This window comes from Gorilla gorilla, chromosome 11 (assembly GCF_029281585.2).
Source record: "Gorilla gorilla gorilla isolate KB3781 chromosome 11, NHGRI_mGorGor1-v2.1_pri, whole genome shotgun sequence".
Classification (NCBI taxonomy): Eukaryota; Metazoa; Chordata; class Mammalia; order Primates; family Hominidae; genus Gorilla; species Gorilla gorilla.
Window position 1 is genome coordinate 46,261,531 of NC_073235.2, and position 24,357 is coordinate 46,285,887.

Here is a 24,357-nt window from a genome sequence, read left to right on the forward strand (position 1 = left end):
TTCTATATGTCAGTGAAGTAGATTATTTAGACATTCTCTTCTGTATATATTATTTGGATTATGTAGAAATTACCCGTAAGAAACCAAGACTTTTCAACACGAACCTCATGACTTCCACATTCTATTTTTGATACCTTAACCTAAAGTAATTTCACACTCTCATAAAACCTTTGAAAATGGAGCATCCACAGATGATATTTTGCACTTACCAAATTCCTTTTTCAAAACAAAACCCTCTAAATGTTACATTATATTGTTGTATTTGCAAATTATATCCTCCAGTCATCCTCTGTAATTTTTTTTCAAAGAAAGTAAAACACAGAAGATAGGAAGAACATAGGGAGAAATGACACAGAAAAAGCCTCAACATCTAACAAACATGAATGTCTGTTGACAGCGTTGTTCTGACTGCAGACAGAAAAATATTGGGGAGTACCTCACTTCTGTTCAGACAGTCCCTTTTGGGTGAGAAAAAGCTTAATCTGTCAGCCAAACATAAAACAAAAACTATTTGTAATAAGAAGTTACCTAATGCCCAAACTTGTTTACCACAAATGAAATAGGAGGAAAGCTGAAGGTAACATATCACCTAAATGCAAAGAGTTTGCAATCTAATTGAGAGAGTAAAACATATGTGAATGAAATAACTTGGCGATAAAAATAAAACATGTCAACAACAATGTAATACAATCTGAATGTTTAAATGCCAAGAAAGCAAATAAGCAAGTGATCAGAATATGATTCTAAAAGTCTTCCTAGTAGAGACATGCTTAAATATGTTTTTGAGTAGCATGATTGGCATAGATGTGGCAATAAAAATAGTAGTAATATAAGTGCAAAACAACTCAAATGTGTGTGGCCATAAGGATACATGAGCAGGTAAATTGACCTCTAAGCCCTGAATGGATGCCATCTGCTTTATCATTTTTTAACTTTTTTTTGTTAATAGATTTTTCAAACCAGATTTAGGTTTAAAAAACTGATCAGAATCACTCACTGGGGCCTGTCAGGGGGTGGGGAGAAAGGGGAGGAAGAGCATTAGGACAAATACCTAATGCATGCGGGGCTTAAAACCTAGATGATGAGTTGATAGGTGCAGCAAACCACCATGGCACATGTATACCTATGTAACAAACCTGCATGCTCAGCACGTGTATTCATGTATCCCAGAACTTAAAAAAAAAAAAAAAAAAGATCAGAGACTTCCCATATACCTCCTCTCCACCCACCACATACACACAATTTCTCCTATCATTAAAATCTTGTGTTGGTGTGGTATATTTGTTGTAACTTATGAGCCAATATTGAGACATTAATTAAAGTCCATAGTTTACATTAGGCTTCACTCTTTACACTGTACATTCTATGGATTTTGACCAACGTATAATGACATGTAACCACCATTATAGTGTCAGAGAATAGTTTTTTACTACCCTAAAAATCTCCTGTGTTCCACCTTTTCATTCCTCCCTCCCTCCCCAAAACCTCTGCAACCACTGTTCTTTTTCTGTCTCCAAAGTTTTGCCTTTTCCAGGATGTCAGGTGCTTGGAATCATATAGTATACAGTGTTTTTAGATTGGCCTCTTTCACCTGGCGATATGCATTTAAGATTCTTCTTGTTCTTTTATGGTTTGATAGCTTATTTCTTTTTATTGCTAAACTATATTCCGTTGTATGGATATACCACAGCTCTTTATCCATTCATTATCCATTCATTTATCAGAGGACATCTAGAATCTTTAACTTTAAAACAAAAATTTTAAAACTTAAGTTTTTAACCAACATATTTCTCAGGTAGAAAATATGGTTCTCGGAACACATATACTTTTTACCTTGAGACTTCCTTGTCTGAGGCAATACGTTGTGATTTTTTGCAACACAATACTAAACTATCATTTCTGTTCTTAAACTTGAATCAAAGGCCACTTCACCTTCTTGCTTCTGTTCTTAGGCAACGTGAGAGCAATTAATTTTAGAATATAGAACAAAAAGATGAGAATTACAAAATTAAGTTGTGAATTTTCAAATGAATGTGGTTACTATCAAACATCTACTAGAGGTCATGTCTTTCTTTTCTCTGCAACTACAACACTATGTTGTCTTCACAATGAATCAGAATATAATTCCAAATTTGAAATTATGCCTTTTTCTCTCTTCTTTGGTTACACTGTTAATTATGTCCAAAAAGCAATTCTGTGACCTTTTCAAAAGTGACATCCTAAGCTGTTGTTGATTCTCTAAGTGGAAACAAACGTCACCTGGCCCACCTGTGTCTTTGTTTTTGATGTCAAATAGCATTGATAACGAAATCACTCTAATATAGGGGGAAAAAAAAGCTGCCCTGCCATTTGAAGGGAATTTGCAATGAAATTTTACTTGGCCCCATGATTATGTATACCTACTGGTTTTAAGACAGCACACAGGAGGCTTTGCCAAGAAAATTTTAAAGTTCAAGCAGAAAAAATAATCACAATATCTTTCAGTCATTTGCTGCGTGTATTTGTTTCCTTAAAATGCACAGCTAAATTCTCTCTACACACAGATATCACTTGGTAGGCGGAGTATATCTTATTACTGGGTTATTTTCCAGTACATTTGGCATAGTTAAGGTAAAGTGTATTAACTTTCTCTCAAAATAAAGATGAAAACAGAGTTGTAGCGGCCGTGAATGCTTCAGCCATTGTCAGGAAGTTAAAAAACTGACAGGAGGCCCAAATAATCAACTCAGCCTGCTGCATATACCATAGTTTTCCCCTGGGATATCTGGTCTAATCCAACAATGTATCTGACTGGCATGAATGTAGAATTACTTTCAATAAAGATTTTATTTCAAGCTTGGATGATTTCCCCCAAAACATCTTGTCACTAAGGCAAAGTATATCATAGAATATCTGATTTTTTTTTTCCCCCTACAAGTCAGCTTTTGAGAGGGGGAAAAAAATACACATTACAACTCAAGTACTCAACTCAGGTCAATTCACTGTAAAAAATCACATTTTAACATATCTACACTGATTAAAGATTTGCTGTGTTAAAGAAATCAGGGTGCTGTCAAAGAAAGCTTACCCTAAAGTCTGGAAATGTAAAAAATAAGTACCACACTTGCTCCACTCCAGTCTGCATTCTGCCTGCAGTGGCCTCCAATCGAAGGGCAGGCAGGACAGATGAGTCCACCAGCTAACATCCGGCTCCGAGAATATTTGTCTTTTTGCAAGTAAGGAACATTTAAAGGTCACATCTTCCAATAAGTATGAAATTGTTTCCAGGCTATATGAGAAATATGAATGGCCTGGTCATGATCACATGAAAACGATCTTCATTTCTCTATGCATCCTTCTCTCTCTCTTTATTCCATTCTCTTCCTTCATGATGCCACATTAAGTCAGCATGTTCAAGATAGGGGAACAGTAAGTAGGTAACAGTTCATTACTCTATTTTGAATTCCCTTAAACGTTTCATTTAGTACTTGCGTACATTATTTCAGCCTTGGTGTCACATTGTTTAATTTATGCTTGGTTCATATAATCTTAAAAATAGCTTGTGTTACCTACAGAGTTTCACCCCTTACTAAAAGCACACAAATCATATGATTTAGTGCTAATGGGATAGGAGTAATTATTTTAACATTTAATAATCATAACACATTATATTTATATGTTTTAAATTCAAAATCCCTTTTATCTCTATTATTATATTTTATGATTAACATACAATGTTACAATAAGTATGTACACGAAAGAGCACTCAGCATGGATAATAGTAGATAAAACTCTAGAGAGGCATGGAAAGGGCTAGAGTTGAGTCCCTGGTTCTTTGACTTTATTAGCACTGTGTAACCTTTGGACAGATCATTAACCAAGAAGTCCCTAACCCTGGCTGCACACCAGGCTCATCTGTGAAGCTTTTTAGAAACTCTGAGTCCCGGGTCTCAACCCTGAACTACCAAATCAGAATCTCTGTGCAATTCCTTTCCTTTATTAAAAGCCTGAGCCAGAGTGGAAAACCAGTGAGTTCTAATCTCCCTTTCCGTGTTTATAAAACAATTGACAGAAAGAAATGTAATCACATATAATAAAAATTAATGTTTCTGGCTGGGCATGGTGGCTCACACCTATGATCCCAGCACTTTGGAAGGCCGAGGTGGGCAGATCACCTGAGGTCAGGAGTTCGAGACCAGCCTGGCCAACATGGTGAAACCCCATCTCTATTAAAAATCCAAAGAATTAGTGGGGCATGATGGCGCATGCCTATAATCCTAGCCATTCAGGAGGCTAAGGCAGGAGAACTGCTTGAACCAGGGAGGCAGAGGTTGCAGTGAGCCGGGACAGTGCCATTGCACTCCAGCACAGGCAGCAAGAACGTAAATCAGTCTCAAGAAAAAAAAAAAAATGTTTCTCTAGCTTGCAAAGGGTTTTCACATACATTTTTAAATTCAATCTTCAAAACAACCTATGAGATCAGTTTTGCCATTAACTTCACTTTCTAAATGAAGAATCTGAGGCTCAGAGAAATGGTAGGGCCCATCTAAGATCACAGTCAGTACCTATAGAACTAGCACTTAAGAAAGATTGTGAGCTTCCAGATCAAGAGCAATGGTTCTTTCCCTCCAGGTAGAAGAGAATCACATGCAGAGCTTTTAAAATGTACCCAGGCCTAACTGCAAGCCATTTGCAACAGATTTCATGTGGATGGGTCCCAGAGGTTAATATGGTTTTGAATGTTCCACAGATGATATTAATATGCAGTCTGGATAGAGAATTTCTGCCCTAGAATGATCAGAACAAGTTTGGAAAATATAAAGTACTATACAGATATAGCGTGATGATTTTATCTCAGTTTTGCTGATAATTAAGCACGAATTCAAAGGGGGAGGGAAATGATGCGTGAACACAAGGCTGTTCAGATCTAGGCTCCACATTAGATGTCAGGTCTTCCCTTTCATGAACCAGCTCTATTTCTATTGGAACTTCTCTGACTCCCCAGAGCTCATGGTTGCCGTCACAGGTTAGATTTAACATGGCGCCAGTTACCTATTAACACCAACAGAAGTAAAGATGGAGCAGCACGGGGTAGAAAGAGAAGTCAAACTATGACATTGGGCCGGACAAAGCCTGGCTACCCACAGAAGGTCTGGGGCATCCAGGGCCCATCACAGTTGTCTCCGGGAGGATGAAGATGGCTTGGCCTTGATACACTCACTGTGATCAGTCATTGGCTGTGGGCTGTCTCCAAGAGTCTCCTGGGGTGAGGTGGCTCTCTTCAGCTGAGGCAAACCCTGCAGGGGCTGACAGCTGAAGCTGCCTGTGGACTTGACACTTGGAAACTGGGCAACAAGTCTTTCCTCAAAGAGAGACCTGGGTAGCACATCAAGGGTCCAGCACAGTCCACCCTTTGTGGTGCTCGGAGTGTGTTCTTCATGTTCATTTGAGAAGCAGCTCCCCCAGGACTCTCAGGGAGAGAGGAGATCTTTGAAGGGGAAGCTTTAGAAGGATGAACTACAAGCTCTGCAGCTACAGCTGGACCTGAGCCCAGCTCATTGTCTCCATCCTCCACTCTCTATTCAAGACTCCCCTCATCCTCAACAATGGCCTCTGCTGGTCGTGGTGGCTGCCCTAATGTAATGTCCCAGACCCTCATCCATGGGAGATCCAAGCTCCTGTATACCATGTCTTCTCAGACAAGAATTTCTGCCCTGTTAATGCCCCATCACAACTGGGCAACAGAGAACTTGGAAGCCCTATGTGGATCATCTGGGTGCCACTCTGTCCCCCTGGTGTAACAGCAACCTTGCCTCCGCCCTTTGATCACAGTTAATTATACCTGCCTAGATGGTGACTCTTTGCCTTGACTGCTGGTGCCTGGACCCAAGAAGCTCCACGTGGCAAGAAAGCAACAGTAGCTTAGAAGACAGTGATTTGATATATCATTCAAATACAATGATATACAGAGAATAGCATCCTTCCTGACTGCCCATTTATTTTGTTCCAGAGGATGCTATGTTCCAGCGACCATCTCATAATTCTGTGAGTCGGGCCCCCTTGGCTGCCCCTCAGCCCTGCCACTTGTTATTAAAATTGCATCTACCTGGCTTCTAGTAATTAAGCCCCACCAGCTGGCCTCTATTACCAGTGTCTCAGCATCCCCATCACAATCAGTGAGCCTAGTTCTGTAATGGACTCTCCTATAGTCAACCCTCATTTACAGAGTAAAGGCCCCTATAATCACATACAACTTTTCTGCAGAATATCAACGATGCTTAGCAACAGCTCTTCAATTCATTGACCTTGGAGTTACTATCCACAACCTCCCACTATTATTTCTAAATGCCTCATACTTTACACCAGCTAGTCTCCTCCACAGATCTAATGTCCTAATTCACCAACAGGGTGAGTTTTCACAATTGGGCTGCCACCTTGTGCCAGGACCCGCCTGCATTCCACCTGCCACCATCGATGGACTCCTCATTGCCAGTCAGGCTGCAAGTGACCCAGCTCCAAATCTCCATCTTATTGCTGGCTTTCTGGGACCACTCACAGAACTAATAATCATGGGTTCAGTTCTCCAGAAGGAGCCCCTGAAACAGAGTTTGGCATCCAGGGCATTGTTAAAGGTTAACCCCTGTGGAAGGAAGGAGGTGGCAACAGGATTGGGCAGAGGAATAAGCTGAACTGAAGTGCAGACCCAAGAAAGCTTCAGCCAGACCCACAGGAAGCTCTGGGGCACATAGAGCCTGTCAAAGTCGTCCGACAGTGGGCAGAAATAGTCCAGGCTTCATACTGACTGACTGAGTAGGGGCCAGAGCAGTGGCTCACACCTATAATCCCAGCACTTCAGGAGGCTGAGGCAGGAAGATCACCTGAGGCCAGGAGTTCGAGACCAGCCTGGGAAACATAGTGAGACCCCATCTCTACAAAACAAAAATTTTTTTTTAATTAGCCAGGCATGGTGGCACACACCTGTAGTCCTAGCTACTCAGCAGGTCGAGGCGGGAAGATCGCTTGACCCAAGGAGTTAGAGGTTACAATGAGCTATGATTGTGCCACTGCACTGTAGCCTGGGCGACAGAATAAGCTCGTCTCTTAAATACATACATAACATAAAATATATGTTGACAGATCAGTCAGTGTCCTTGAGCAAGGAGGCTTATTGCAATTGAGGCAAACCGTGAAGAAGATAGCTGGCAGCCATCAGCTATCCCTGCAACTATGCAGGTAGTCCTTCCTTGAAAGGAGATCTAAGTGGCCCATCTCTGCAAGCAAAGCAGCCACCATAATTATCAAATTGACAAATGTACGAATGGCCCCTTAACAGACTAAGAGCCTTCTGTTATAAAGCTTAATATAATGCTTGATAGTGGTCCCTAAAAGATGAGGCATTTCATGTAGAAATTCTTAGAACAGGTGATCACAGTTCTACGTACTGGACGATAGAATCATGAGTTAGCCCAGCATCCGTATTTACAGGGACATATGCAGAAACTGGCACAATCCATTCCTTCAACGTAGTACAGATGATAAATTTATATGTGTAAATGCAAAATAAATTATTTTCTATCTTTGAGCAAAGTATTACATACATTTTGAAAGGGTTTATATTTCTGCAGATGCATCGAGCATTTTACCAAAAATAAAATTATATGGTCAAATTTTAGATGGCCAAAAAAATGGCATCATTATCTTTAGCTTCAATCCAACCATAGTATAAAACAGATAAAAATTACTCACTATTCTAAATTCCTCTCACCAGTTTTGTTCAAATTAGGTACATGTTGGAAACTCATTGTCAGATAATATATGGGAAGGAAAGACACACTGAACAATTACAGGCCCTTAAGTTCTCAAACAGTTGCGCTTTTTATTTTTGCCTTCATCTTCTTGTCCTCTCATACATTACACCAACTAGTCTCCTCCACAGATCTAATGTCCTAATTCACCATCAGGGTGAAATTTAGGTGTGCAAGAAATGTAATTATTGTGCCAACATTAAAATTAATTTATTTTTCAAGGCCCTATTCTTCTAAATGACTTGAATTTGGTCAGTTAAGACTGTCTTCCAGATTTTTTCTGATGATGTTGTTAGTTCTGGAGGGCTATGTAAAGCCGAAGCATTTGGTGGAGGGGCAGAAAGGATATCCATTAATACAGCGTTTCAACAAATACTTGTTGAGTACTTAATACCATGAGCCAAATACTAATCTTAGTCTATGGATACAGCACTAAGCAAAAACAGATAAAGTCCTTGTGCTTACGGCATTTATATTCTGCTGGAGAAAGATAATAAAGCAGATTAGCAGCAGAGAAAGTGTCTAGCTTTTCCCACCTCTGCAGGCTGGTCTTCATTCTCTTTTCATTTGCAGTCATCATCCCCAACTTCCAATCCCAGGTCTGGATCTCAGTCACTCTTCACAGAGTACTCTGTGAGCTATCTTTGGCCACCCTGCCTAGATATACAAAGCAGCAATTTCTACTTAACTGCTCCTGATATACTAGGTGTAGGCAGCTCTGGAATCCTGCCATACTACTAGGTCTTCCCCAAAGAGAAGAATATGGATCTGTCTGATTCTCAGGATCCTCAAGCCTTCTAACAGCCTGCACTCCTAGGGAACGGGATTAGCAAGGACCAGGGCCTGGGCCACTTACGTGGGACCTCATCAAAGTCTCACCTTTCCTAGACCCTCCCTCCCCAAGTCCAGAAAATCTTTCTCTAGCCTGGCAGCAAAGCAGCCTGGCTCTTTATCTACCTTCCAATCTACTGATCAGGCCATCCATATTTTGGCTGCAGCTCTGAGGCTTTTGGCACTTAGGCTTTTGAAACTCAAAAACACAGTCCTTTGCAACTCAACTGCCTTGCCTTGCAAAAATTAAAAGCACTTCTGCTTTTCTGCATCACCCCTGAACTGAGGGCACAGTGTGGCCGACTGAACCTTGGGGAAAGACCCAATGTACAAGGAAGGGTAGAGAAGAAGCCTCAGTCATTATCTACTATCTCATCTTATCCCCAGATGATACTTTGACTTTCCCAGAATGCTCAGTCTTTCATCATTAATCTGGCAGCCCAAACCACACTTCAAAGATTGTTCAACCTTCCATCCAATACAGGAATCTCAAATATCCTGCCTGAATACTTCTCTTGATGGGGAACTCATAGCCTTTTTTTGGTATAAAATATTTAATATCTTTAATAGGTGCTCCCAATGCTTTGCCAGCATATATGGTGGGGGGGGGGGGTCTATACCAAATATCAATAGTGGTAATATCTAAGTAGTAGAATTATGAGGGATTCTTATCGTATCTTTGTCTGCATTTTCTAAATTTTCTGTAGTATATGTAAATGCATTACTGTTTTGAAGCAGTCTTTTCTATTTTTACAACACTAATTCTTCATACAAAGGTAAAATCCATCTCTGGGCCAATTCCAGTAACTGGATTACAAGAGGAAAGTTTATTCTTTCTTTCACGTCATGGCTTTTTGCATTGAGTCATCATGACTTCCCTAAATATTCTTTCCCCCCCCCACTAACCAAACACCTTCAGTTCCTGCGCTCTTCCGTTTAGAAGCCACTCTCTGGGCACATTCACCTTGGTGCTCACTAGTTTTACTGCATCCCTCTTAAAGTCACGCAGAAAGTGTCTAAAACTGGCCAGGTGTGGTGGCTCACACCTGTAATCCCAGCACTTTGGAGGGCCAGGAAGATTACCTGATGTAGGGAGTTTGAGATCAGCCTGACCAACATGGTGAAACCCTGTCTAAAAATACAAAAATTAGCTGGGTGTGGTAGCGGGTGCCTGTAATCCCAGCTACTTGGGAGGCTGAGGCAGGAGAATTACTTGAAACCGGGAGGCGGAGGTTGCAGCGAGCTGAGATCTTGCCACTGCACTCCAGCCTGGGTAACAGAGTGAGACTCCATCTCAAAAAAAAAAAAAAAAAAAAAAACTCTAAAACTTATTTTTCCTCAGAAAGTAAAACTAAGCGCATACAAATTGAATGATGATACCCAAATTGCAACTGATTCTCCTTTGACTATTTTTCAGTCTTTTAAACAAGGAGACAATTTTCAAGAAAACTGCTAAAGATTTTATGTAGGTGCCCTCAATGAAAAGTAAAGTGGCTCTTCTCTTCACCTATATAAAAAGGAAAAACAAAAGAGAAGTTGAGGAATACTTTGCATACTGAAAATATTCCTTTTATGTTTATCTAACGTCACAAGGCAAATATTTAAGTACTATATACTCCACTAATAACTTATAATTAGGTGCATTATTTTCCTTGGCTTAATTAATGCTGATCCATGCACAACACTCAAAGTTCTGTCTAAAATATTACTAGCACATACTAGTTTTTAAATAGCTATATTGGACAAATTCAGGTAGAAAATAATGACAGTCTTATAATTTTTTCATTTCTGAAAGTACTCCCAACATAATATATTTGCTAGCCTTTCTCCCCTAAATGCAGAGCGATGCCTTCCCAGGATGTTGATATTATCAGTGGTTATTGGTGTATCAGCAGAGCTCAGGGAATAAAAATTAAGAATTCTTTTACTGCTGAGACAGTTAAATGCAAATGGCTAAAACCATTTTAAAAGCATGAGGAAAAACACCTAAAAAAAAAAACTGAAATAATCATTGTGCTAATAGGGCATTTCCATTTACAATGAGATATGAATGCTTTCAGAAGTTTTTAAATCTGTGTGAATATGGAAAAAAAAGGTAATACATGTTAATTTGGTTTTTCTTCCATCTTGAACACCCTTCTTATCTGTGCAGATATATCCTTGGATGTGAATTAGGTGATTAAAAAATCAAAATATGTCACCCAAGACTTCTTGTTGACTCTGACTCACTTTTTTCCCAAGTCTTCCTCAGGTCTCAGGCCTCTCCATTAAGAATTCTCTTGATGTCAAACTCAAAATTCTTGGATCTTAGCTACTTGCAGAAAATACATTTATATCACAGCGTAATAAAGATCTGTATCTTAATCTAGGCTCTGCCACTTACTGCCTGTGTGGCTTGGATCAAATTTTCAGTCTTTCTCAGGGTCATTTTGTTCATCTGAAAAAGTTCATCTGAAAATTTTCTCTTACGTCTAAACAAAAGAAAAAAAAATGGGAAGAGAAATATCCCAATATACAGTAAAGTTACAGTGATTTAAACAGCAGAGTACTGAATCAAAATACACACAGAGGCCGGGCACAGTGGCTCACGCCTGTAATCCCGGCACTGTGGGAGGCTGAGACGGGCGGATCACTTTAGATCAGGAGTTTGAGACCAGCCTGGCCAATATAGGGAAACCCCGTCTCTACTAAAAATACAAAAATTAGCCAGGCATGGTAACGCGTGACTGTAATCCCAGCTACTTGGGAGGCTGAGGCATGAGAGTCGCTTCAACTTGGCAGGTGGAGATTTTAGTGAGCCGAGACAATGCGACTACATTCCAGCCTGGGTGACAGAGTGAGACTCTGTCTCAAAAAGAAAAAAAAAAAAAAATATATATATATATATATATATATACACACACACATACATACAGATAATCAGCACGGTACCATATACCACGGTGTGTGGCTGACTGCAGGCAATCTGCACCAAAAAGGCAGTACCACAAATCAATGGAGAGTGGTGGTTTATTCAACAAATGTCATATGGAAAATTAGCTGGTTTCCAGAAAAAAAGTAAATTCAGAGTACCATCAAATTTCACACAACAAAAATATTTACAATGAATTAGATGATTGATATGCTTTTAAAATCTAAAATCATTTTTAAAAACAAGACTTTGATAATAGTTATCTGATCTCTTTAAATTGTTGGATTTTATAGTAATAAAAACAAAGATAAAATGCAAAAGAAATAGTACTAGATATGACTACATAAGAACTTGAGTAAATGAAATTAAGAAACACAAGAATTGGGAGAATGTATGTGCCACAAAAGTAATGAAAAGTTACTCTTAAGACATAAAGAAACTTAGAAATCCACATATGCAAGGATTTTACTGTAGCACTGTCTGTAATAGCAAAGAATTAGAAGAAGCAACCTAAAAACCAACCAGCAGAGAAATGGTTAGATAAATTAAGGTATTTCCATACTATGAAATATAACAACTTTTTTAAAAGAATGAGGTATTTTTATATGTACTGACTTGGAAACATGCCCGTGATATATAGTTAAGGGGGGGGAAAAGCAAATTATAGCACATTATGTATTTTTTATTTCATCTTTTCTAAAAAGGAAAAAAATTATTTATATATAATTGTGTGTGTGTACATATATATATATATATATATATATATATATAAAATAGGTAGATGGATAGATGAGTAGAAAAACATCCAGAAGGAACACCCATCTGTTAATTATAGTTATGAAGAAATTTGACTAGGAAACAGGGGAGGTTTTCACTTTTTACTTTTTTACTTTTCAATACTTCTGATTAGTACTTTTTTTTTTTCCCAAAAGACCATGTATTAGTTTTGCTGTACAAAATAAAATGGGTTAAACAAACAAACATAAAAGTATACACTCTAAATAGGAAAGAGGGCAGGAGATATTCACAGGAGAGAAAACACACATGGCTGCTTGTTTGCTTTATTAACTTCTTCCCCATTTCCTAAATTCAAAGAATCCTAATTTCAAAGAATGACAGACTATTTTTCATGTATGGCAGTTATTTTTAAAAAGAATAATACCAAATCATAATACTGCTAACAGGACTAATAGGCCCTCCCACATGTTATGTTTTAAGGAAAAAAGAGCCATAACTTGATAATCTGGTGCTGGTTCTCAAGATGTGGTTCCCAACCAGACCAGCAGTACTGTTACCACTTGGGAACTTGACAGGAATGCTGTTTATCAAGCCTCTCCCCAGACTTGCTAAATCAGAAATCTGGAGGTGGAGCCCAGCAACCTGCCTTTTAATACCTTCCAAATTATCTTCATGAAGGGTAAAGTTTGAGAACCACAGATCGAATTGTTACATTTCTATTATTTTACACTAAGGCAGGGGTCTTCATCTGCAGCATTATTGCCATTTGGGGCTAGATAATTCTTTGTCATCGGAGCTGCCTGTGCATTACAAAATGTTTAGCAGGATCCTTTGCCTCTACCCATTAGACACCAGTAGCAATTTCCCACCCCACCTGCTCATGACAATCAAAACTGTCTCCAGATATTGCCAAATCTCTCATAGGTGGAGGGGTGGGGCTTGGGACAGGGTACAATATTGCTCCTAAATGGGGAACCACTGCCTAAAAAAATATTCCAAAATGTGGAGGAAGAGTACATGGGAAGGTTTTATTTATTTATCTCACTTATACCATGAAAGCATAGGGCACAATTCATTCTCTTCCATATAAGGTAATGATGAAGTGATATATATTACATATATAAGTCATAGGAATTATTCCTGTTAGAAGTGAAAAATGCCAGATACAGAATTATATAAAGTGCATTTTCTCAAAGTTGTATGTAGATACATTATACAAACATTTCTATCATCTCTAAATGCTAACAGTGTCATTCTCCTGCTCGAACCCAAAGAAATGATTTCCATCACCCTTAGAAATAAGTCCCAGATTTTTACCATGACCCCTAAGTCCCTCCGCAGCATTTCCTACCTCTTTCCCTTTGCTCCCTGGCCTCCAGCCAGACTATGCTCTGCATTCCTCACCACCAGGGTATTGTACCTACCATTCCCTGCCCAGAACACTTGTTCCCCTGATATGTGCACCTCGACAGGACTCTGCTCAAATCTCCCTTCCTTAGAGAGGGCTTCCCTGAGCACTCCGTCTAATACACGTAGCACTTCTTACCACTCTCTGCTCATTAGTATTACCTGGGGGCTATTCAAAAATGAAGGCAACCTGGCCTTGCCCAATATTCAATAAAAGAGAATCTCTGGGAATGGATTCCAGGCCATCAGGGTTTTTTTAAAGTTCCCTAGAGTCAGTGGAGAACCATTACTTCTCTTTTTCTTAGCTTTTCTTGAAGTACTTCAGGGCCTGAAGTCACATTGTATATTGCTTAGTGTATGGTTTGTTGTCTGTTTTCCCCACTAGATTGTAAGCTTCATCTGAGCAGGGATTTTGTCTGTTTTACTCATTGCACTATCCCTAATATCCAGAATAGTGTCAAACACATAGTAAGTACGCATTATGTACGTTATTATTATTATGAACTAATAAATGGTTACATCGAGTTCCCAGTGTTTATTATACTCTTCTAAACTTTTCAAATTTTCTCTAATAGAATGCGTTTATCATTAAAAAATGAAATTAAAGCTGATTTTAAAATCTGCCTTTAAAATTTGTGATATATTTGAAGCACAGTGATTAGCACATAGAAGGTATTAATAGTAACAAACAGTAACTACTGTAAATGTTTCTTTTTGGTATTATCTACTATGTCAGGGTTTTGGTTCTGATATTCCATTTTATCTGTGGTTGTTATCACCTTACAGAACATATATTCCAATAAGAAATAAATTATAAATTGAAGCCTGTGGGCCATTCATTTTTTTACTTTTTAGTTCTCACATCTTATTAAATATTCTAAATATTGCTTTAGAGATACTTTAGAATATCACTGTAATGCCCAATCAATAAAAATATGAAACAAGTGAATAATTGAAAATGTTTCAATCTTCTGCATTGAAATTCGTGCAGAGGTTCAATAAATGCAAATAATCTGGCCATGTTAGCTATCAATATTCAACTGCCATATAACGCTCCTTTGCTATAATGTACTTAAGAATTATATACACCTAACTTTAAAGCTAATTTTTTGCTTTTATTCAAAAGCAAAAATGTCAGAATATAGCAATAATTCCTATTTAGGATGATAGTTGTTTTGGAAAATAAGAATGACATGATGTTTAGATATAAAATTGAAGACTTTTCAATTTGTTTAAGCTAATGGATATGTAAACTGGCATATAAAAAATGGCTGAATTATCTTTGAGTGACCACCTCAAAACACACTAATGTTAAATGCAAAAACACTTGTGAATGCTCCCCTGCTTTTCCAATACTTGAGAATGTTTCTGGCATACAACTATAAAGAAGAAGGTGGAATTTCTGCTAAGTCCTCAATCTTATAAAAAGGCCAGTGTAGATAGCAGTACAGTTTGTGCAAATTGAGGGTAGGCAAGCATATGGTTAGCATGGATCCCCCCCAAAATAGTTATAGCACATAGGAAACATAAGTTGAGCATATTGAAAATTTATTCTATTTTTAACAGCCTCTCTTTAGTTAAGTGGTCAAAGTCACAATTAACATTTCACATGCAGTGGCTGAGCTATATTTTGCAAGCCAGGTGTGACCTGATGGCAGGAATACATTTACCACCACACTCTCCTTACTCCGTAAAACTATCCTAAAGTTATGTGTGTTGGAAAATCATGGCATTCCACAGACAGAGAAGGGAACATTTCTAATACACCTTCATAACTGGAGAGTTATGTGACTCTCCAGGCAATTATGTGACTTTCAACACACTTTGCAAGTCACTGTAGTAACAGCAAAGCACAAACTTAAAAGAAAGTTCACATCCATAAATCTGTTTGGAGCTGAACTATTATTAAAGGCTTTGGTCTTCTTAATTCAGCATTAATTTTTAGTTGTATATTAAAGTTTTCTTTCAGTTCAAGTCATTTGGCTGTGATTTTATGTGACTAAGAAATTTCTTTGAATTAGCAATTCAGCTCATTTTGGGAAAAACTTACCCAGCATAAGGCTTTTTTGAGAGGATTTCTTTTCCGGGGGTCCAACATCTGTAGCACTGGATTATAAATTGTTTCTAAAATAAACTTAAGTTGATGGATCATTGTTCTTCCCATTTGGGCCTGACAAAAGGTAGCACTCACATTTCCTTTTTTTAATGCTGTAAACTGTGTATCAATCACTTTTCAGCTCCTGTTAGAAAAATGAATTCTTACTCATTCTAAGATTTTATAAACTTGAATTTTACTTAGTGGTATAAGAAATGCTTTCACTAGGAATACATACAAAGTGCTATTTCATGAACAAATTCATAAAATCATATTTTTGTCAGGCTATTTAAAACTAAGCAGTATAAATAAATAGCCTTTTTCAAGAATTGCAGTTTGAGGCCTTTTTTTCTGTTAGTTAAGCATTCAGAGGCACTAAACTTTGAGCTCTTCATGTTGCTTAGAATCAGGTATCTTTGCTATGATTTCTTGGGAGTAAATTAATGATGAGTCAACATACATCAAGAGGAATTCCCAAATATTGACATAAGGTCTAAATATTTTTGGGCCTCCTTGCCCACTATCATGCTAATGTCTCAACCACGTGTTTTCGTTACCTTTCTCATTCAGATTAGTTCTTTTGCCTTTTGGCCTTTGTTTTGTCATAAAAGGGGAATTTCTTTCATTTATTTGCTAAAAACAGGTTAAATGGTAGCTCAAACTTTACAACACAGTTAAGGAATTTAAGGGCCTAATGAAACTTAAGCCCTACCAGAGGGGTGGAACTAGCCGGAATGACCAGAATCTGACTTCTGAGTTAGCTGCTACAGAGCTGTGAAGCCAGGGTGGCATAGGAGGATAAAATTCCTAACATTTTCAGACTTGTATATGGTAGGTCCTTAGCAAAACACACGAGAGCAGCATTTCTTCATATACACTCTTCAGTGTTACTCAAAAAAAGAGAATCTATGTACAAGATTCAAGTAATTTAGGGAGGACACAAGTTAAAGATTGGCAAGGATTTTTTTTTTCTGCAGGACTTTTCAGAGCCTTTATTATGCTTTTATGCATTGTGACTATCCAAGAAGAAAAAGTGGCACTCGATTTTCTCCAAAACTTTTACTTTGGAATGCCATTTTCGTGAAGCATATCAGAGAAATGGTGTTTTACAGAACCCACTTTATTGAAAGATATTGCCAAATCCATGGTAAAAATGTATATGGTTTCTGGATCAGGTCCACCCCTCCAACAATACAACTCAACTAAAGCTCAAGCTACTTGAAGTACACCTGACTGTTTTTGAGAGTTTTCCATCTAAGATACTAAATTGAATTATATTATTCCATGAAAGCCTTTTATTTCTTCCAGCAGCCTATAGTTCTTTTCTACATATGTTTTACTAGTTGAAACCTTCAGAAATAATCTCTAGCTGGTCCCCACAGTAGGAGTGAAATTATGGTTTCTATTGATATGAGGTTAAAAAAAAATAGAGAGATAATAATTAGATGTAAAAAGAGAGATATATAATAATATAATTTTGCAGGATAGTATTCTAACTGTATTTTTGAAATTGTGGTTGATTTCTTCTGTAATCCTAAATCAACCATTTAACTATTTAGGAGTCCAGCATGGTAGGGAATACGTAAGCTTCCATTTGAATCATGACATTTATAACAGCATTAATACATTTTCCCAGACATCCCCAGTTTGGGGGCCTTCTTTGCTGGAAATGTCTATCCCCACATAATTTAAACTTTAATATGAGAATGTATTAGTCAACATGAATTATATAGTTCAGTATTTGATGACTTCTACCCCAAATTGATCTTTACCTTCACCTTTTCTAACCTAAAGACAGTGATTTCTTCACACATGAACTACTGTTTGGTTGATATTTGGAAAATAAATTGCATATATATATTAATAATAAATTGCATATATATTAATAATAAATTGCATATATATATAAATTGCACATATATATTAATTGCATATATATAAATTGCATATATATGCAAATTGCATATATATGTATATGCATGTGTATGTATATGTATGTATATGTATATGTATGTATATAAATATATTTATATACATATAAATTTTATGTATATATTTATATAGATTACATATATACACATACATACATATTTTGAAATAGTAAATAAACCAGATAGCCTGTGTTCTATATAATACTACATCTAACTTTCTTAATGACTCTTAATTTTTTTTAAAGTTACTACAAGTAACTTGATTTTCCTAACTCAGGAAAAAAATTTCAAGCTGCTGAAAAAATTTAACCTGCAATAATGCAAATATAACAGGATTACAAAACTATGTGTTATTTTTTAAATTTATTTTTAAAATTTATTTTTTAAATGAGATTATTTAAAACGTGCATAAGTTTTATTAAAAGCAAATGGAAAACGTGCAGGGAAATGGACATAAAGGATACAGGTTTGAGGCAGAATGAATATTTTATATTTACACATGCATAAAAGCACAAAATGAACATTTTTCCACAGGAAATTTAGGTAATTTGCATTCGCAGAAATTCATTACAGGAGTCCCCCACGGTGGCCCAGTGGCTGAGAAGCCTTCTCCCAAGGGAGACTCAGACATGCAGGCACATGGCTTTACCCAAGGAGGTACTCAGACACGCAGCTCTAGCCTCCAACTCTTCCTTCTATAACTGTATCTTCAATCGTCTACTTTTACATAATCTCTTTCCCCTTTCAAACTTCCTTGGTTCACTCCCCCACATTTGGCCCTGCTCTGGTTTCCAAGACCAGGTCTTTTGCTGAGCAGGGAAAATAAAAAGAATGCTGCAGAAATAGTAAATAGTCCAGCCCCGTTTCAGTTTTCTTGCTCTCCCTTCAATGCCTGAGTCCCCTTTGAGAGCTGAGTTACCCCTCCACCCGCCCAAGCTCCTCCAAAGCTATAGACCCCTTCCAGCTTCCACTCCCATAGCCTCAGACTATCCCTCCACTAATGAGCTCTTTCATCTCCCTTGATTTTTAGCCTCACCTTTGTGGGTCTCAGTTTTGGCTCCCAGATACCTTAATCTCACTGTCTCTGCACCAACTAAAACTATAGCCATAATTAAATAGGTAACTGTATCTTCAATCCTGTCAATTTTTACATCATCCTTTTGCCCTTTCAGATTTCCTGGACTCCAAGTCCTAATGTTCTACTACCCTGTTGGCCAAGATGCCCCATTCACCTTTGTACCTTCAATACAGTCTTGCTTTTGCTTCTACCTTCTCCATGGCCCATGACCTCTGAGCCCTGTTCTCTGCTAGATAAATCTTATCAATTTAGACATTTGCTACCAATGGGTAAAGTTATTAAAACAACTTTTACCTAATAAGTACTCAATTGATTATTTATGTTATCTATCTCCATATTTGCCTCTAAAATATGTGTGTGTGTCTGTGTGTGTGTGTGTGTGTGTGTGTGTGGTAAAATTAATGAAGGAGTTCACATCATAAAAAGGTATTAATTTAAAACCAAATTGGGAAAAACTTGCATTGCCTGTATTGTAAGTCTTACTAATGGCTTTTATAATAGGCATATCTGGGAGAGGCTCAGGAGAGATCTTAAACTGAGGTAGATGGGCATGTTAAAGAGAAGCAAAGGTCCATTCCACTTGCCCTCTACAGACAGGAGGATGCTTAATTCACTCAATAGGCTTTTGGCAAATGAAATAACAAAGTGGCATAGCTTCTTATGTTCCAAAAGAAACTTTAAATTTGAAGTCTCAGATAACTCACACTCTAAAAATATGAGGATCCCTTCCAGAAATGTAGCCATGCCAACAGTGCTCACAGGTACAAATGCTATCTGCTTAAAGCAGAAGAAAAGGGAAAATGGGAAGCAGAATATCCTGAATATTCAGTCTAAATTTGAGCCATTTTGGCCACAAGAAATCTACTATCACCAGGCTGTCCATTACAATTCTAAGAGTAAAAAACGAAAATTCAGACCTTCTTACGATGGATCGTATAGTCAGGTGGAAGGTGGCAGAGTGAAAAGCCGGCCCAGGAGTCATTACAGACACTGACAGTGATGCTTCCACAGGTGCTGGACCCAGACTGCCTGGGCAGTCTGGGTCAGTGTCAGCTTGTGTGACACTGGCTGTCACACCACTCTATGCCTCAGTCTTCTCATTTGTTGAACAAGCTTAATAGAAGCTACTTCATGGGCTTGTTATGATGATGAAATGAGACAATAAAATTGCTTAGAACAGTAGTTGATTATTATTAATATTGGTCAGGTCAAATATGCTTTGCTGGCCACAGTATGTGCCATGAGCTTGCTTGGTGGTGGGCAAGTACCAGGCAGTACACACATGGCTTAGGCCCTGCTCAAACTCTTTCAAGAGATGGACGGCATGGCCTCTTGGTCACAAAAGTGGTTCTTCAGAGATTCAGGTTTGTGAAGGGAAAAAAAAAATGCAGCAGTCCCCCTTATCTGTGGTTTCACTTTCCATGGTTTCAGTTATCCAAAGTCAACCACAGTCTGAAAGTATGAAATGGAAAATTCCAGAAATATGCAATTAATAAGTGGCACAGCATTCTGAGTAGCATGATGAGTTATCCCACCCAGGACGTAACTCCTCCCTTTGTCCAGAGTCTCCAAGCTGTCTCCTCTGGTGCCATTATTCAGAGAGTAGCCTTCCCAGTTATCAGATCAATGTTGTGGCATCACAGTGCTTGTGTTTGAAGATTCCTTATTTTACTTCACAATGGCCCCCAACGTGCAAGAGTAGGCAATGCTGGCAATTCACACATGCCAAAGAGAAGCCGTAACGTGCTTCCATTCAGTGGAAAGGTGGAAGGTCTCAACTTAATAAGAATAAAAACTGTATGCTGAGGTTGCTATGATTTATGTTAAGAATGAATCTTCCATCTGTGAAACTGTCAAGTAGGAAAAATAAATTTGTGCTAGTTTTGCTGTTGCGCCTCAGACTGCAAAAGTTATGGCCGCAGTGCATGATGAGTGCTGAGTTAAGATGGAAAAGGCATTACATCTGTGGATGGAAGAGAAACATGTTCCAATAGATGGCAATCTGGTTCGGTACTATCCAAGGTCTCAGGCATCCACTGGCGGCGGGATGGGGTTTCTGGAGCATATCGCCCGAAGATAAGCAGGGACTACTATAATACCAGTCTTTCTGCCACCTGTAATTCAGAGATATGTAGGCCCACTTAGGCCAAACAAAGAGAGGCCTCTGAAGTCCAACCACCTCAACGATGTTCCACACTGAGCTATGAAGCCAGAGACCCCACTGTTCTGTAAAAAAGTGTTCCTTTGCTTTGCTTTATTTTCTACACTCTTATTTCCCTTGGGTTTGGATGTCTGGTAGAATGAAGAGTTTGATATTTCTTAGCACTCTTTCTTTCCATATGCTTTCCTTATCACTAAAACCCCACTCTTCTGAATTTTAATATAAAATCAAGTAGGCTTCAGCTGTCAGAATAGCATTACTTTTTTAATTATCAGTTTCTAGGATGGGGCTTTATTTTCTTTTTAGGAGTCCTGTGTTGGAACAGGCAAGTCATTACCATTAATAAAACCAAATCCTAGTGTTTCATTGGTATTCCAGCTCTCCATAGGGTCCTCACACAAGCAAATACATATTTGATTCCAATGGGGCTCTTTTCCTGTGCAAATGCTACAGGATTCTGCATTTTATTGTGGCGTTAAGCTAAATTGGCTGTCCAAATGAATGGAGACACTTAGAATTTTACCATATACCAAACTGTCTCAGAGCTTATCTCCTCTACAAAACATATTCCAGTTAGCATTTGCCAGGAATACTTTACTCAACACTAATCACGAAAAGCTTAATTTTTTTCAGCCTACTAATTGTGCAGACATTGTTCTGATTATTTCATTTGGGTTCTTATATATATATATTTTTTGCATGCCTCTCACCTGTTTCCTCAATTGTCTCTAAGCATTTTAAAGGCTGAATCTTGTTAATTTCACAGTCATTTTTGCTGTTTAATATATTTACTCATTCATTTCACAAATATTTGTTGAGTACCCACAATGCTCAGCTATTATGGGGGTAAAAAGTTGGACAAGGCAATGTATCCTTTCCCCAAAACTCATAGGTTCTACTTCCATACAGTAAAGTATGTAGGGTAGAAGATTAAATAATGTTATAATGCAGTTACTTTTCCTGAATGAGAAACCTTTTTTAATCACTCCAAAGTAGCCACAACTTCACTTCAAACTCCAGTGAAATTATTTTTTTTTTCTCTCTCTCCACAGGATAGTGGCCAAAGCCTCCAAGAACCTCATGTCCACGCAAAGCTTGGGGATTGTATTTGGACCTACCCTTCTGCGAGCTGAAAATGAAACAGGAAACATGGCGATCCACATGGTCTACCAGAACCAGATAGCTGAGCTCATGCTGAGCGAGTACAGTAAGATCTTCGGCTCAGAGGAAGACTGACAGACAAGACAAGCTACTGAATACGTTCACATCTGTCTTGATGCCTAATATTTTTACATTTCTGTAAACATATTTCTGAAATACTTTTTGCCTTTCAAGCGACAGATGCCTCATTTTGTGAAAACTTAATGATGATTTTGTGTTTAAGTTCCAAACATTTGAATAAAATAATTGACAATATTTGCCTCTATGTGTTCTACATTAACCCCTTTGGTGCTATGCCTTCTAGCACTTCTAGGAGCACATCATGCATGCCTCATGCTATTAAATAATATGCAAAGACTAGCACATATTCAAAAAATGGCCTTAAGCTGCTCCAGAGAATTGGGTGTGTGGTTGTGTATGTGGAGATGTGAGTGAGTGTGGTTGGGAGTAGGGGTGCATGTGCACACATGTGCTTTCCCAAGATCCAGGCTGCCTTAAGCATGACTCCATACTGTTACTTGGACACGGATAGAACACAAAGAGGTAGGAAGGCAGAAGCTATTAATGTGTAAATAGAACGAAGGAGATCAGGTTCACAACCAAAACATATATTTCATCTTTCCAGAACATTTTTGTATATATAAATATAGTCCAGCTATTTTCAATGCTATACAGTGAAATTTATAAATATAACATGTTGAATGGCAATTTTTCTCAAGAAAAATGACAGTTCAAAGCATTTGCCATTGAATTTTTTTATAAATACAAATGTAGTCCCATAAACACACTATCTTATAAATTAGAAGCAAAATTAGTGCCCTGCAATTTTGATCTTTATATTACACAGGAATTGCATGACTGCTCATTTTTAATGCTAACATCCATTTTGAGTCTTCATCAAACTGTATATCTTCCTTTTCCCTGGCTATGTCATTTTATGTAGAATTTTTATTATGCTTCTGAGGATGCTTTATTGGTAAATTACATTAAATCCATCTAGAAAGAACTTTTTTTAAAGGCTTTTTTTTCATATGCCCTAAGGATTACTTGACTAGACTTAGATTGCTTTATCCATTTGATGGTTAGTTTCAGTTGTCACGGATAAACAAAAGGGTAACTGTCTAGAATATATCAAACATTGTTTTATTTTGAAAAGTATGTTCTAGTTGAACACATCTCATACTGGTTTTATGAAAGTATTCTGCTGATAAAAATGTAGACTTATGTTTGACAGCTTTTTAATCAAATTCAAACGGAATAAATAAAACTAATCCAGTGTGATAAAGAGTAAGTCTAGTTATCGATTTGTTCATAAAATGAAAAATAAAGCATGTAAATAAAACGGGTGAAGCACAGATCCAGAGCAAACACTTAGGGCAATAATGAGCTCCGCGGCATAGGCTGTCTAGATGGGGTATTCAGGAGACGGGGAGAGTCTGCTCAAGAGATAGCCAGATGTGCAGGCAGCTCCAACATCCATGGAGCTGCCTGAGAAAGCAGAGGACTCCCTTGTCCCTTTTGAATGTCTTCATTTTAGCAATGGCGCCAGTAAGTGGGCTTGTAGCCAAGAACAGAGAAGCCACCACAATAAGTGCTGAAGTGCAGTTTCATCCAGTGGGATGTATACACGTACGAAAAGCTGAAAAAAGTCGCATGAAGCAGAACTCCATGATCTGAAGTCACCAGTAACAGTGGGCTGTCAGACTTGCTAGCTTTAAGCGATTCTTATATGTAAAATTGTAATTATGCCTTTCAGAAAAACATGGAGACATGAAACAAGAGTTTCTGGCATTCTATTTCAAGTCGTTCTCATTTCCATGCCATTCCGTATTCTCAATTAGGTCTTTCCCAAGACTTTGATTACTTCCCTTTTTGAAGCGTTGGGGGAGAGTAGATTTAGTGGGTCTAGCATTAAAATCTTATCCCTTCACACGTATCCATCTTTAAAGTTATTCTGGAAGCATCAGCCAGAGAGAACCAGCACTGAAAGCCAAAGAGAAGTGGCACTACCTGCTTTGGGCAGGGACTCACAGCCCCTTGTCTCTGTTGCTTTCCAGATTTATAATCTTCAAAAGCACCAGCTTCTTGATTTCCAATCTGATGGGATTTAGCCTGATTCAAACCCCAGCTGTGTCCTGTCCCTGCCTGCTAAGGGCATTTAATCAGAGAATGTGTTTCCTCTCTGGGAAAAGGCCATTCCAACGTGCTGAGCCAAAGTGCCCATCACAGGATCTGACTTAACACACTAAAGGCATAAAAA

The 24,357-nt window shown here is 38.1% G+C and overlaps 1 protein-coding gene across 4 annotated transcripts in view; it reads left to right on the plus strand.

Annotated features, from left to right (window-relative positions):
• Window positions 1–22,352, plus strand: part of ARHGAP15 (Rho GTPase activating protein 15) — a 689,959-nt gene extending 667,607 nt beyond the window's left edge. For all 4 annotated transcript variants that reach the window (XM_055380099.2, XM_063694808.1, XM_063694810.1 and 1 more), the window contains one exon: window positions 21,989–22,352. In XM_055380099.2, coding sequence (XP_055236074.1) covers window positions 21,989–22,172 — 184 coding nt within the window. In that variant the 3' untranslated portion in view covers window positions 22,173–22,352. The remainder of the gene's footprint in view (window positions 1–21,988) is intronic.
• Window positions 22,353–24,357: the final 2,005 nt, after the last annotated feature.